The sequence below is a fragment of the Aythya fuligula genome, chromosome 1, assembly GCF_009819795.1.
Source record: "Aythya fuligula isolate bAytFul2 chromosome 1, bAytFul2.pri, whole genome shotgun sequence".
NCBI lineage: Eukaryota > Metazoa > Chordata > Aves > Anseriformes > Anatidae > Aythya > Aythya fuligula.
In genome coordinates this window covers 13,071,403-13,084,634 of record NC_045559.1, presented here as the reverse complement: position 1 = coordinate 13,084,634, position 13,232 = coordinate 13,071,403, and the positions used below count along the sequence as shown (strand labels likewise).

At 38.4% G+C, this 13,232-nt stretch overlaps 1 protein-coding gene across 1 annotated transcript in view; it reads left to right on the top strand.

The window, feature by feature from the left end:
- The window catches only part of CCDC146 (coiled-coil domain containing 146), a 77,260-nt gene that overhangs the window by 46,346 nt on the left and 17,682 nt on the right, over nt 1–13,232 (top strand). The window contains 6 exon segments of the mRNA XM_032199841.1: nt 4,731–4,788; nt 5,263–5,439; nt 6,024–6,097; nt 9,100–9,251; nt 9,254–9,326; nt 10,308–10,494. Of these exon segments, the coding sequence (XP_032055732.1) occupies nt 4,731–4,788; nt 5,263–5,439; nt 6,024–6,097; nt 9,100–9,251; nt 9,254–9,326; nt 10,308–10,494 (721 nt within the window).

Sequence of the window (13,232 nt, the reverse complement as noted above, 5' to 3'; positions counted from 1 at the left end):
GATCTCTCTGGAGCACAGTTTCCCTCGTTGTCCAACTGTGTTGGACAACAGTCCCAGATGTGCTTGGCACTTGCAAGAAAACTTCTCTTTGGGAATTATGACTAATGGCTGTTTAGCCCAAAAACAAACATACTGCTTATTTACCTTCTGCTGTATACCAGGCAGGAAACTTGAAGGGGAAAAGCTTTTGAAGGGAATATCCACGTCTCTTATCTATTCCTTTATCTTTTTTTTTAGTCTTGGCTAAGATCTTGTCTGCTCAGAAATACTGCTGAGAAAGAGCCTCTGCAGACCTTCCATTTCCCTGTTTCTCTAATCCCTTCTTTCTTGGAAGCATTTCTCTATTCCCTGCTGTCTTTATGTCCTGCCTCCCTTCACTTTCTCTGATAGCTAATGTCATTCAGTAACCTTTGTTGACTCATATTCAAAACTGACAACAGTAAACTTGGCTTTTTCTCTTCAAGAATCATGAAGATATACCATAACATAGGCAAAGTGATTTTGTTTGCCCTTTAGTTTTCTATATTCTCTCTTCCATGTTGCATTTCTTATTTGCTTTCCTCTGTAAACATTTTTTTCCAGATCAGGTACACTTTTCAACAGCTGAAGGTGCTATTTTTTTGATTCTTTATCGTTTAATAAAATGATTTAAATTGCTGACAGCACTGTCATATCAGCATTTTTTCAGAAATATTGTGACATTTCATAGCATAAAAATAAGTGCATGAGATATTCAGAAGCAGCTCTGAAGTGCTTTAGCTGTTCGGGATCCTTTCTCAAGGTGACTGCAGGGGTGCAACATCCTTCCAACAAACACATGTGGCTCTTCTTCCAGCTTATACTCCTGCTCTGTTTTACCGTTGTACAGGGCTTATGCGCCAAGCACAGGAAGCAAATAACAGCTGGAAAAAATTTTGCTGACATTATGAAGTTTGGACCACTACCCCAGACCCAGAGCTGACTCCAGAATTATTCTTCCTCTAAATAATATTGGGCAAATGTAGCAAAGAGGAAAAATATCAATCCCAATTCAGTTCTGGTTCAATTGCATTCAAACCCTTGAAGCTTCTTCATATAACTGGGACTGAAGTACCTCACTCAGTACAAATATAATCTGAAAAAATCAGATCAGTAAGAGAACAAAAAAAGGATCAATGTGGTCAGCAAGGATGTGTTCTAGCTTGAGGAAATTTTTAATTTCACTAAATTTTTCATTTTAGTGCCTGTGGGAGTTAAAGTAAACAAATAAAGTATATTTTAAAAAGTAAGCTATTAACTTGAAATAAAATTATCTGTAATGGGATTATAGATGAGGTTAAGGGTGCCTCATTCTTGAGAACAATTTTCTTTCAACTGCCCAGTCTAACCTACAGCCCTCACAGTCATTTATCCAGGTAGCAAAATAGCTATTCATGAAGTCCTGTGTGCTATTGCAGGCAAGTCAACATTGCAAAACTGACTTAGTCCTTGTACAAGCATTACAAATATGGAAAATTGTTTCAATGCTTGCAGTTATTTCTGGATTAGTCATTCAGTAATTACAAAATGAAAAGCTAAATTTGTATCCATAGTTTATTTAGTAAAGAACTAGAAGTAATAAGTAAATCAGGTTACAATTGAACTTGCTATCAACTATTGTTGTGTCTGCATTCCCAGCACATACAAACTAAGCAGAGTTAAGAGCTTTACAGGAATGCCATGCTGGCAGCTTGTCAGCTGTGATATCTTGTCCTTGTGGTCACTAGATTTTAACTGCGAGGTGCTGAGCAACTTCTGTGGGTTCCTCAGCTCTCCCACCTGTGGAAGGGTAGCTGAGGGAGTTCATTTTCCTGTGTGATGGGATCCATAATGGTAGGAAGGTTCTGGTTCTTTGCTAGCTGAGGAACTGTAATGGACCTCTGTTGACAACTACCACCACATTTCTTAATTTCTGTGACAACTTTATTTCTGTGGCAGTTTGCATCTGTGAGCAAACATCTGTCAGAGAGACGTCTGGAATGTATTTTCATTAATGGCCCAATATGCCTCATGCTTTTTTCTTAGGTCATTACATCTGCATCCATGATAGCTTTTCATGTACAGTACTGCTATTAAACTTCAAGAAAATAAGTAAAGCAAAGTGAAAAACTTTAGCAAATACTCCTGTCCTGCCCCCAGGTGTGTGCTCCTCTCCTGCTCCACTGCCCTGTCTGGTACTTGCCAGTAAGATACTTGAACTCTGAGAGACTTTTAAACTCCCTGAAAGTAGGGAAGAAAAAAAAAAAATTCTTGTTTGTTGATTTTTCTGCTGTTCTGATGAGTTACTTTGGCTCACAGAGTAGTCCCTTAGGAGCTCTGGAGCTGGCATGAGGGTTCTGTGGCCAAAAGCTGAGAAGAGATCCAGGGAGCGGGAGTTGAGATGCTCCATATTTATTAGTGGTAACCTATTAAACTGATTCATAACACTTCATGAGACCATGTCATCAGAAGGGTAAGATGAACTCCATTAGTAACATTTTGAAACATTCATTTTATGCCTTAATTGCATCTTTTAAAAGCTAAAAAGGTAAATGGCATCTAATGAAAGCAATTTTTTGAAACTAAACTATTTCGCAAAACAGGAAAAAAATTGTCAGGGAGAAACCACGAGATTAAACAAAATAAAATGTAAAAAGCAATCCATGAAAGTGAATGTTAAGTATGAAAAATTAATGTAGTAAATTATTTAAATGTTCACATTTTTAAAATAATTACCTAAAAAGATCTCTCCTCTCCTCTCCTCTCCTCTCCTCTCCTCTCCTCTCCTCTCCTCTCCTCTCCTCTCCTCTCCTCTCCTCTCCTCTCCTCTCCTCTCCTCTCCTCTCCTCTCCTCTCCTCTCCTCTCCTCTCCTCTCCTCTCCTCTCCTCTCCTCTCCTCTCCTCTCCTCTCCTCTCCTCTCCTCTCCTCTCCTCTCCTCATCTCCTCTTTTACCCTTTCCTTTCTTTTGCCTCCATTTTCTTTTTACCCCTGTTTATCACTGTTTTCTGTTGGTCTGCTCACTCTTAAGGCAACTTCGCTTGGTGCTTGCAGTTCCCTCTTGCCTTTGTTCATGTCACAGAAAACGAGGTGTTCAAATCATTTTCCTTTTGATGGATGGCAGAGTCTTTGTGGTGAAGTTGGAATGGCTCCACAGGAATCTGTCCTCATGAGTGAGGAATGTGACAAAAGAAAAACAGTGTCAGCTATGTTCTCCTCATAATTTTTAAGATTGCTCTTTTGGTCATCTGGCGTGATATTAAAGAGGGCACAACACAGGCCGATGATGAGCTCTTTAATCAGTTTGAGCATGACTTATTTAATCAGTTTTCGTGGCAGTCAGAAAGCTATGGGTGTTTGTGCAGAGTGGACATTCATTAATGTGATTATGCCAGTCCCAAGGAGTCCTGCTAGGAATCCTGCTGAAATGTGTTTTGGATACAAATTGTCCTTATTAACTTATTAATATGCTTAGACAACCTGTTGGTAAGTGAAAATATTGTGTTTGACCAGCATAGCATTCCAACACAGGACTCAGCTGTATAGTGCACAGAACCAAAGCTGCTATCACTGATTCAAAGTGGCTCAACTTCAGCTCAGTTTGATCCAATGTTGTCTATAAACAAAGCTACACTAAAGGAGTAGCTCCTGAGCCCCACTGCAGCAAAGAAACCACCTGATGTTTCCTTCTACTCACTTGTACTTGCACTGTATACCTGCAAAACACTCCTGTGTCTGTCTGCACTCTTCTGTACAATTTCTGAAGTTACAGTAGACTTTGCAATAAAACTTTGTTTTACAATTCTTTTAATAATATTTGGGGTAGGGGGGAAGAAGACTGATCTAAATCCATTTTTTTTTCTTTGAAAGTCTTTTTCTACACTCATTCACTCTGTGCGTGTTCAAACACTGACATTCAAAATTGTTTTTAGGCTTAGCAGTCCTGATAGAGGCATGCCTGCAGTCTGCCCAAACAGATATACATACATGCTGTAAAACAAACTAAAAAAATCTACTCTGTGCCTTTATTTTCTCTGTCTTGTCCATCTGATTCAGTGCTTGCTCTTTGTGAGTTTTTGGACTGTAGCATTGACTACATAGGTTAAGATCACCTTGGCTATTCTATTTAGCTTTCTATTACACCCAATTGCCTTAGTCTACTACCCCTGTCAATTTTCAGGACATTGTTTTTTGTCACGAGAGCCCATTTAGATTCAATGATCTTTACTTACAGTTGTTTACAGCATGAAAGTGTATGTGAACTGTCAAAGAAAGAAAGTTTCTTACCAGCAACTGCACTTCCTTTGATGTGTGATGTCTTTGTGGATATTTATAACCCACCTACTCTTTCCTTTTGCCTCAGCTCCAAATTAAAATGCTGTGTTCTGCGGCTGGGAGGACCTGTGGGCGTAATGTGCCTTCTGACCCCTTATATTTTGTTAGCATAAACACAAGGGTGAAGGAGGAACCCCTGTAGAAGGTGGTAAAACTAAGAAAAATCAGGTTCAAAAATGTAGAAAAAGAAAAAAAAAAAAAAAGCATGTGTAGTCTATCTTTCATAGTTCCAGCTACTGTTCAGCAATCTTTCTTTAAGTTTGGACACCTTTAAATTGTTCCTGAGGGTGATCACCATATATTTTAATCTAACACAAGATTGGCTTCAATACTTTTTTTAACTTTTTTTATTGTTTGATATATTACTAATATATTTAGCTCTGCTTTGATTTCCTTGTAGTTTGCAAGAAGAGAAAACACTTCTGGAAAAAGAATATGAAAGAATTCCAAAACAAAGTGTAAGTATGAAACATGGGAAAAGACATGTTTTATGTTGTCAGCTAGTGTATTAAAACATCAATGAAAATATTTTTACAGTGTGTAGCTCTAGAGTTCTTTCAATTCCATAGAAAAATTAACAGTATATCATTCAGGTTTGGTAACTCTAGGGCAAGCAGTGCATACCTGATTCATAAAAGATCTCGATATTCTTAAGTTTACTCAACAATATTTTCTACTGTATTCAGTAAATGGATAATGTAAAGATAGCTGCAGGTTCTAGGAGGTCAGTATGGAAAATTCATTTACAGACAGAAATCCTGATAAATTCATTTGTGTTTGTTGGAAATAAAATTCTGCTTATTATTAATCATATTTCATAACTTGTTGAAAAAAAAGTTATCATAATTCAATGCCAATGAATTTTCTAATAGCACAAACCTGCAGCTGTAAAAGGGAAAATAATAACCTGATCTTCTACTTCATTTTTAAAGGAAGCAGATAAGAGAATTAAAAAGTTGAAAGAAGATTGTGACGAGCTCAGCAAAGAAGTAATTCAAAGAAAAGCAGAAGTTAATGCAATGAAGGAAGACATTTTATCCAAGCAAAACCTGATGTTAATAGACAAGAAAGAAGTGGAAAAGCTTCTAGAGAACCAGGATAATTTAAAAGTAACACAAAATTAATTATATCTGTGTATGTGTGTGTACATATGTGTATACAGATACATGCATTTGTGCAAGGGAGTAGTGAATCTCCTGGATGTTGTCATTTCAAATCACTAAATGTACTTATTTCATCATTTTTCAATAAGCATGAAACATGCTGCTGTGCTATTTTCACTATTATTCCTTCAGGAAATAATGAAAATCCTGGTTTTGATAATAACAAATTGTTTTCAGAATGCCATGTTTGCTATGCTGTGTTATTGAAGGCTGCCCTAATACATGCTCAGATCCAAGAGACTTAAAAATATGCACCCAGGTCTTTGCAACTTTCCTTTCCATGGTATTAATAACATATGCCAGCATATTAAGAATATTCAAATGTATTTTTTGTTTTGCACACATACTGACATGGTAAATACCATAATGTTTAATTTCCACAGTAGCAGCTACTATTCCCTGGGACAAGCTCAAGTAATTTGTAAATACATTTCTTGCCTAGTTTCACAGCAGTTCAATGGGAATATTAATTCTGTGAAATCACACCAGATTTTGAGACTATTAACCTAACCTTTCTGTTTTGTTGCCAGGATGAGCTAGTTAAGATCCTTGGTGTTCCAGCACAACTTGGAAAAGAAACTGAGAAGATAAAACGGAAAAAAATGTATGTTTTCCATAAAAAAATAAATATATATGCATTACTTATTTTCATCCATTTGTTATTGAGACCTTAGCATATAGTTGGTTAAAATTAAGATCAACATTTTCAAAATCATTTATAATCCAGTTAAAATCCATGCACTGTACAAAAAAATATATATATACACATATAAATATATATGCAAGTTGAATATGAGCCAGCAGTGTGCCCTGGCAGCCAGGAGGGCCAATCGTGCCCTGGGGTGCATCAAGCACGGCATCGCTAGTAGGTCAAGGGAGGTGATTGTCCCGCTCTACTCTGCGCTGGTGCGGCCTCACCTCGAGTACTGTGTGCAGTTCTGGGCACCACAGTATAAAAAGGACATGAAACTGTTGGAAAGTGTCCAGAGGAGGGCTACGAAGATGGTGAAAGGCCTGGAGGGGAAGACGTATGAGGAACGGCTGAGGTCACTGGGCCTGTTCAGCCTGGAGAAGAGGAGGCTGAGGGGAGACCTCATCACAGTCTACAACTTCCTCGTAAGGGGGTGTCGAGAGGCAGGAGACCTTTTCTCCATTAACACTAGTGACAGGACCCGCGGGAACGGGGTTAAGCTGAGGCAGGGGAAATTTAGGCTGGACGTCAGGAGGGGGTTCTTCACAGAGAGGGTGGTTGCACACTGGAACAGGGTCCCCAGGGAAGTGGTCACTGCACCGAGCCTGTCTGAATTTAAGAAGAGATTGGACTGTGCACTTAGGCACATGGTCTGAACTTTTGGGTAGACCTGTGCAGTGTCAAGAGTTGGACTTGATGATCCTTAAGGGTCCCTTCCAACTCAGGATATTCTATGATTCTATTCTATATATACTATATATATATATAGTATATACATATATATATATAGCATATGCAGTGAAGCAATTTACAGAATCACAGAATTTTCTAGGTTGGAAGAGACCTCAAGGTCATCGAGTCCAACCTCTGACCTAACGCTAACAGTCCCCACTAAACCATTTCCCTAAGCTCTACATCTAAACGTCTTTTAAAGACCTCCAGGGATGGTGACTCCACCACTTCCCTGGGCAGCCTGTTCCAGTGCCTCACAACCCTTTCAGTGAAGAAGTTCTTCCTAACATCTAACCTAAAACTCCCCTGGCTCAACTTAAGCCCATTCCCCCTTGTCCTGTCACCAGGCACGTGGGAGAACAGGCCAACCCCCACGTCGCTACAGCCTCCCTTGAGGTACCTATAAAGAGCGATAAGGTCGCCCCTGAGCCTCCTCTTCTCCAGGCTGAACAAGCCCAGCTCCCTCAGCCTCTCCTCGTAGGACTTGTTCTCCAGGCCCCTCACCAGCTTTGTCGCCCTTCTCTGCACCCGCTCAAGCACCTCCATGTCCTTCTTGTAGCGAGGGGCCCAAAACTGAACACAGTACTCGAGGTGTGGCCTCACCAGAGCTGAGTACAGGGGGACGATCACCTCCCTAGCCCTGCTGGTCACACCGTTCCTGATACAAGCCAGGATGCCGTTGGCCTTCTTGGCCACCTGAGCACACTGCTGGCTCATATTCAGCCGACTATCCACCATCACTCCCAGGTCCTTCTCTGCCTGGCAGCTCTCCAACCATTCCTCTCCCAGTCTGTAGCTCTGCTTGGGGTTATTGCGCCCCAGGTGCAGGACCCGGCACTTGGCCTTGTTGAACTTCATGCAGTTGACCTCAGCCCATCGGTGCAGCCTATCCAGATCCTCCTGCAGAGCTTTCCTACCCTCAAGCAGATCGACAATACCTTCTTCTAGTGGAAGGTGTCCAGGCCCATGGTGGTGGGTTTGGACTAGAAGACCTTTAAGGTCCCTTCCAACCCAAGCGTTCTATGGTTCTACAGAATTTAAGTACAATGAGGAACAATTTAGAACAAAGCTTAGTTGAAAATTGCTTAACCACTCTACTGCACTGCAATAATATGTATCAGATCTACTTACTAGGTTTTAACAGATAATAATGCTATACTATGTATACTGTGTAATCTAGCAATTAACCTTTTTTAGATATTCTAGGCCTCAGTGACAGCATGTTAATTTATCTCTGTTGGCATCAGTGAAACTGCAGCAATTTTCACAGCTGACAGCCTGGTCTGAGCAAAATAACCCTTTTCCCTCAGTGGTTATGGAGCAGTTTTTTAGTCAGGTGTGTTTTACTGTGAGCTCCCATCATGAATTCTGGTGTCAAATATTTCAGCTCAGAAATATAAGCCAGTCTCTAGCCTTTCATTTCTCTATTTTCATGTAGCTGTTTTGTCCTCCATCGGAGCATGACGTGCTGCTTTCTGCATCTGTAAAATCTAATTGTTGCTGTGCAATGTCAGCCAGGTCACTCCCAGATGCTGGCAGTCAAATTGCCATCCAGCTGAACAGTGCTTTTTGTGCCCTTTTAGTTACACAGAAGGTTTTGTGTCTCCTGCTTGCAGTCCCAGTTAGTAATACAGTAATTACTTGACAATGTTAAGTTTCTCAGTTATCAAATTTATGTAATGGTTTTCTTTAACTTTCTCCTCAGCACTCTGCTTAATGTAACTGTGCTGTAATAAATCTAAGAAGTTTTCCCTACAGAGCTAGAGGAAAACAGTTTTGAAGAGTGGGTGCATTGTGTAGATTATTAATGAGGTATTTAAATGAGTCTTTCTCCTTAAGTGATATCACAGAATGAACTCGCCAGAGCTTCCAGCCTTGGGAATCGTGTTTAGGAGTGTCACAACCCTGCACCTAGTCATGCTGACAGAAGTCTGTTAACTCTTTATAATACTGTCAAGGTGCTAAGCCACATGTTAGTCTCATGGCAATTTTATTGTTGAGCTGTATTGGCACTTTCAATGCCAATTTGCAGTGTGTGTAATCTGGTTTTGAACATATCAAGTAGATAGCTGTGGCACTGAAACACTTTTGTGTGTCCATGAAAACTTACAACTTTCATTTTCACATTTAACTACACATGTCAAAATGTGAACTTCTACTGTTTTGTTAAAATATATCCACAGTGATGCAGAGAAGAAGCAAGAAGCCCTTAATAACCAAATACAGAAGTTAAACAATACTCTAAAAGCCACTGAAAAAAGGATGGAAGAGATTTTGCAAGAAAGAGAAGATGTAATGAAGGAATTGGACGGAAAACAAGCTTTGCTAGAAAGCAAAAAAAAGAATGTGTTGCTCTGACAAGATTGTTAGAAATTGGCAGAGAGAAGGAAACAGCAATCCTAGCAGACAGGTTAGAGCAGTAGACCTAAGCTGTAGAGTGTGAGTGAGCACTTCTCTGTTCTGAAAGATGTTTTCTCTGTTGCATTGCTTATGCTTTCCAGTTTTATGTTGCAATCAGTGCAGACTAGAAATTATCAGGCTTGGTTTTGACTTCAGAAATGTTTATACAAAGTGCTGGAATCTAGGATATGGCTTGAAGAAAAAGTTAAAAGGCATAAGTATTTGATAAAATCCTGGGAGAGTGAGACTCTAGGTTTTGCACTGAAAGGGAAAATGTTTATCTCTCCAGTGAAGATGCTTTTTTTTTTTTGCTCTTTTTTTTTTTTTTTTCTGTGTAGCCCACAGAAAGTAAACTAAGCAAATTAATTAAAGAAATAATCAGTATTCTCATTTTCAGATGAGCATTGCAAATTTCTGACCCACACACGTCTGAATTTCAGTGGGGACTGGCCATGTATCTTTCATATTCACTCGAAATTATGAGCTTAGATATATTTAGTACAATAAAATAAACTCTTAGGTTGATTTCAAGCTTCACATTATTCGTTCTTTGCAAAGGAAGATGTCATAGCCATACCCTCAACAGCAATGCTTTTGCCTTTGAAATCTTATGTTAGGTAGTAGCACAGTAAGTTGAAATGTCTGAGTGAAGCCATACTAATGGCCTCATACTAAAAAAAAAAAAAAAATTTTAAAGAAAAAAATTGTTTTCTTCCAGTTATAATTTATTTTCTATAGATTTTTTTTTTAGCAGGTTTAGATTGAACAGGTTGTGAAACCTCATTGACATAATTAAGAATGTTATCATTGATTAAAGCTATCAAAAAGTTACCTGCTAATTTTAAAGCAACCAGTGACAGTAGTTTGTAACTTGATTGCTACTCATAGATAATTAATGCAGTACTCAAACCCCATTAAAATGATCATGCCTGATTCATACATGTCTTGCTGAAGTTACCTGTTTCTAAAATTCTCTGTGTATCCAATATAGAGAAGTTCTGGAATATAATTTAAAAAAATGTATTTTGGAGAAAAAACAAAAACATGATACTCTCATTCACAAGCAAACACTGAAAGATAGAGAACTGAGAAAATTAAAGAAGATGGAGTTACAGCTGAATGTGATTAATGAGTCTTTGGAACAAGATAAATCACAACACAAGAGACTCAAAACAGAGGTCTGTATGAACATATTTATCATAAGAATTCCAAATTCTCTTACAGGAAATCCATCTCTGAAATCTTTTGACTGGTCCTAACAGACAGAAGGAGAGAAAATTGTTCTAAGTGTGTGTCTTTTCTGTGTTCTATGCACAGAAATGTACCACAAGCGTTGCTACGACTAAGGAGGCTCAAGGTTTTATAGCTGTAACAAAAATACTGCATCAAGCTATATTGATCTATTCTTGAAGAATGGAATTTAGTCTGGGAGCATCCTAATCAAAGAGACCTGGGAGATTATTGGCACTGTGGCAGCATGTCTTCCTTTAAAATACTGAGTGATTATGGTCATTTTATACATGACATAGTACAGTAGCTTGCCTATTGGCACCAGAGAATTTTGTATCTGGCAAATAAAGCTAAGTATTGCATGAATCCTGGGTCTTACATCAGGTGACAAAAAGATTCATCTTTTTCAAATTTGAAGATGGCTTGCGCAGTGTTCTAAATAATTTATAATGCATTTAACATTATTCTTGGGGGCAGGAAACAAGCCCTATGTAAATTTGGTATTAAATGATATAATTCCCTATTTCATTTCCACTCAAATTTCACTTTTCTCAGTTCTCTCCCTACATTACTATTTCACACATTACTCTTTTCATATTGACTTACTGTTTTATTTATTCTGCTTTTAAAGAGCAGTTTCATTCTGTTTGTCCATTTGAAACAATTCCTTCCTTCTGTCCTTCCCTTTCTTTCTTTAAAAAAAAAAAAAAAGAAAAAATGTTTACAGCTTTTTCATATTCTTTTTCTCTCATCACTGATTCTTCTAGTCCTTTTTTCTTAAGCTTTCTTTTTTCTATATCCCTTCCTATATTGAAAGTCAATCTTATAAAATTCATCTTACATAGTCAAGTAAATATATTTTTTCCCCAGGAGAATTATTTATCAATTATCTGATTTAGAAGCATAAGGGGTTAATGTTTCCTAATTTGATATTGTGTCACTGCAATTTTTTTATCATTCTAAGCAATTCAGGCAGGAAAAAAAAGTCTTATTTACATCACTGTAAAATTGTTTTTACTGTATTAGTAGGGGATATTCACAGACAAAGATGAAATTTCCTCCTGAATTCACATGTGTATTAATCACCTGGTAATTCCAGCCTACCTGGGGAGGGGAGAAGCTCTATATAATCAGACAAAAAAGTTTTAAACTGAGTTTCCTGAACTGTTGATTAAAGGGCATGCTTATATTCCAGACTTTGATATTAAAGCTCATATGGAGATTTTGTTCAGTATCAGCTTAGAGAATCTGAGAATTTTTTTATTATTATTTTTATTTTTTCCCTGTGTTCCTATTGAAGAAATATTCCTGGAGGAAGAATCACAATTGTTCAGAAACATGTAATGTTAAAACCAAATGCCATAACTCACTGACAGCTGTGGTTAAAGTTCACTGTCTTGGGCGAGATCCCAACCCAACCGCTTTACACTGTGTGAAAGGGCTGGAGACCTGTAATGGGACCATAAATTTTAAATTGCATTGAAAGGATTCCCTCAGAGCTACGCCAGGTTATTCTGCAGGCTTGTATGGGTCTTACCAGTTGCAGCATTAGGAGGAGCGAGGGAAAGGGAATGCTGCTAAGACATAAAAGTGTAGTTACAAGCAATGTCTTACTCCAGAAGTTACAGGATAGTACCAGAGCATAACCAGGCCAGGAAAATATAGTCTTTTTAGCCCACCAACCCTGTTCTCTGATTCTCTTTGCTCTTTTAGAAGAGCAAATGTGAAAACACCTCTGTCCTGCAGCATGGTCACTCAAATGCAGTATTGGAGTAAGAAAGTCTGGAGCAGCCAGCTTAATTCTACTTTGCATTTGCTCTCTTGAGATAATTTTCATTTAGAAGAGTTGGGACCACAGAACTTAAAATATTTTATTATTCAAGTGGTTCAAGTGCCTGTTTGACTGATATAAGCCAGATTTACACTTATTCAGTGTGATTCCAAGTGAAATTTTCACTGGAATTAATTGCTAATATAAATGCTGCAGAAACAACAGTACATCAGTGTGTTGCCCCCAATTTCTCTTCAATTGTCTGCACAAGTGCAGAATGACTGGTTTGTAGAATAAGGAAATTACATGAACACTTCCTTCAAATGTGTTTTTCTTCTTGTTAAGTTGTGAAAGGTCAGCTATTGCTAAACGTCGACATTCTGTGTGAAAGAGAACTGGCGGCCCTGGCTGCCACCAGCCCCAGAGCAGGGCTGCTGTTCCTCTCCCTCCATGGATGTGCTTTCATCTGGCAACCCAATGCAAGGACAGCCAAAAGTGCCTAAGTTTAGTCCTGTCTGATGTCTAAGGACAAGAGTCCTTAATGGATTAAATATGTTTGTATGAGCTTTCTACATTTAGACTCGAACTCGATGGCATCTCTTGAATCCCATCATGGAAATGTGGAAATGTCTGTTTACAGCCACCCCAGCCTTTCGCACAGCAGAAGTGGTAACGAATGCAAACGGTTGTAGTGGGATTGTTCCAATGTATTTTAATCAGAAAATAATTTCTTCCCTTACACATTTCATTTCAATTTTATAATAAACAGATTCTTCCATATTGTACAAAAAAAAATGTGTAGCACATAACCATGTTACTTGTTTGGACTTTCTAAAGGCTAAGGAGGAAAAATATATATATATTAAAAATGACACAGGCATGAAATAACAACCTCATTAAAATTATTGGTATTTT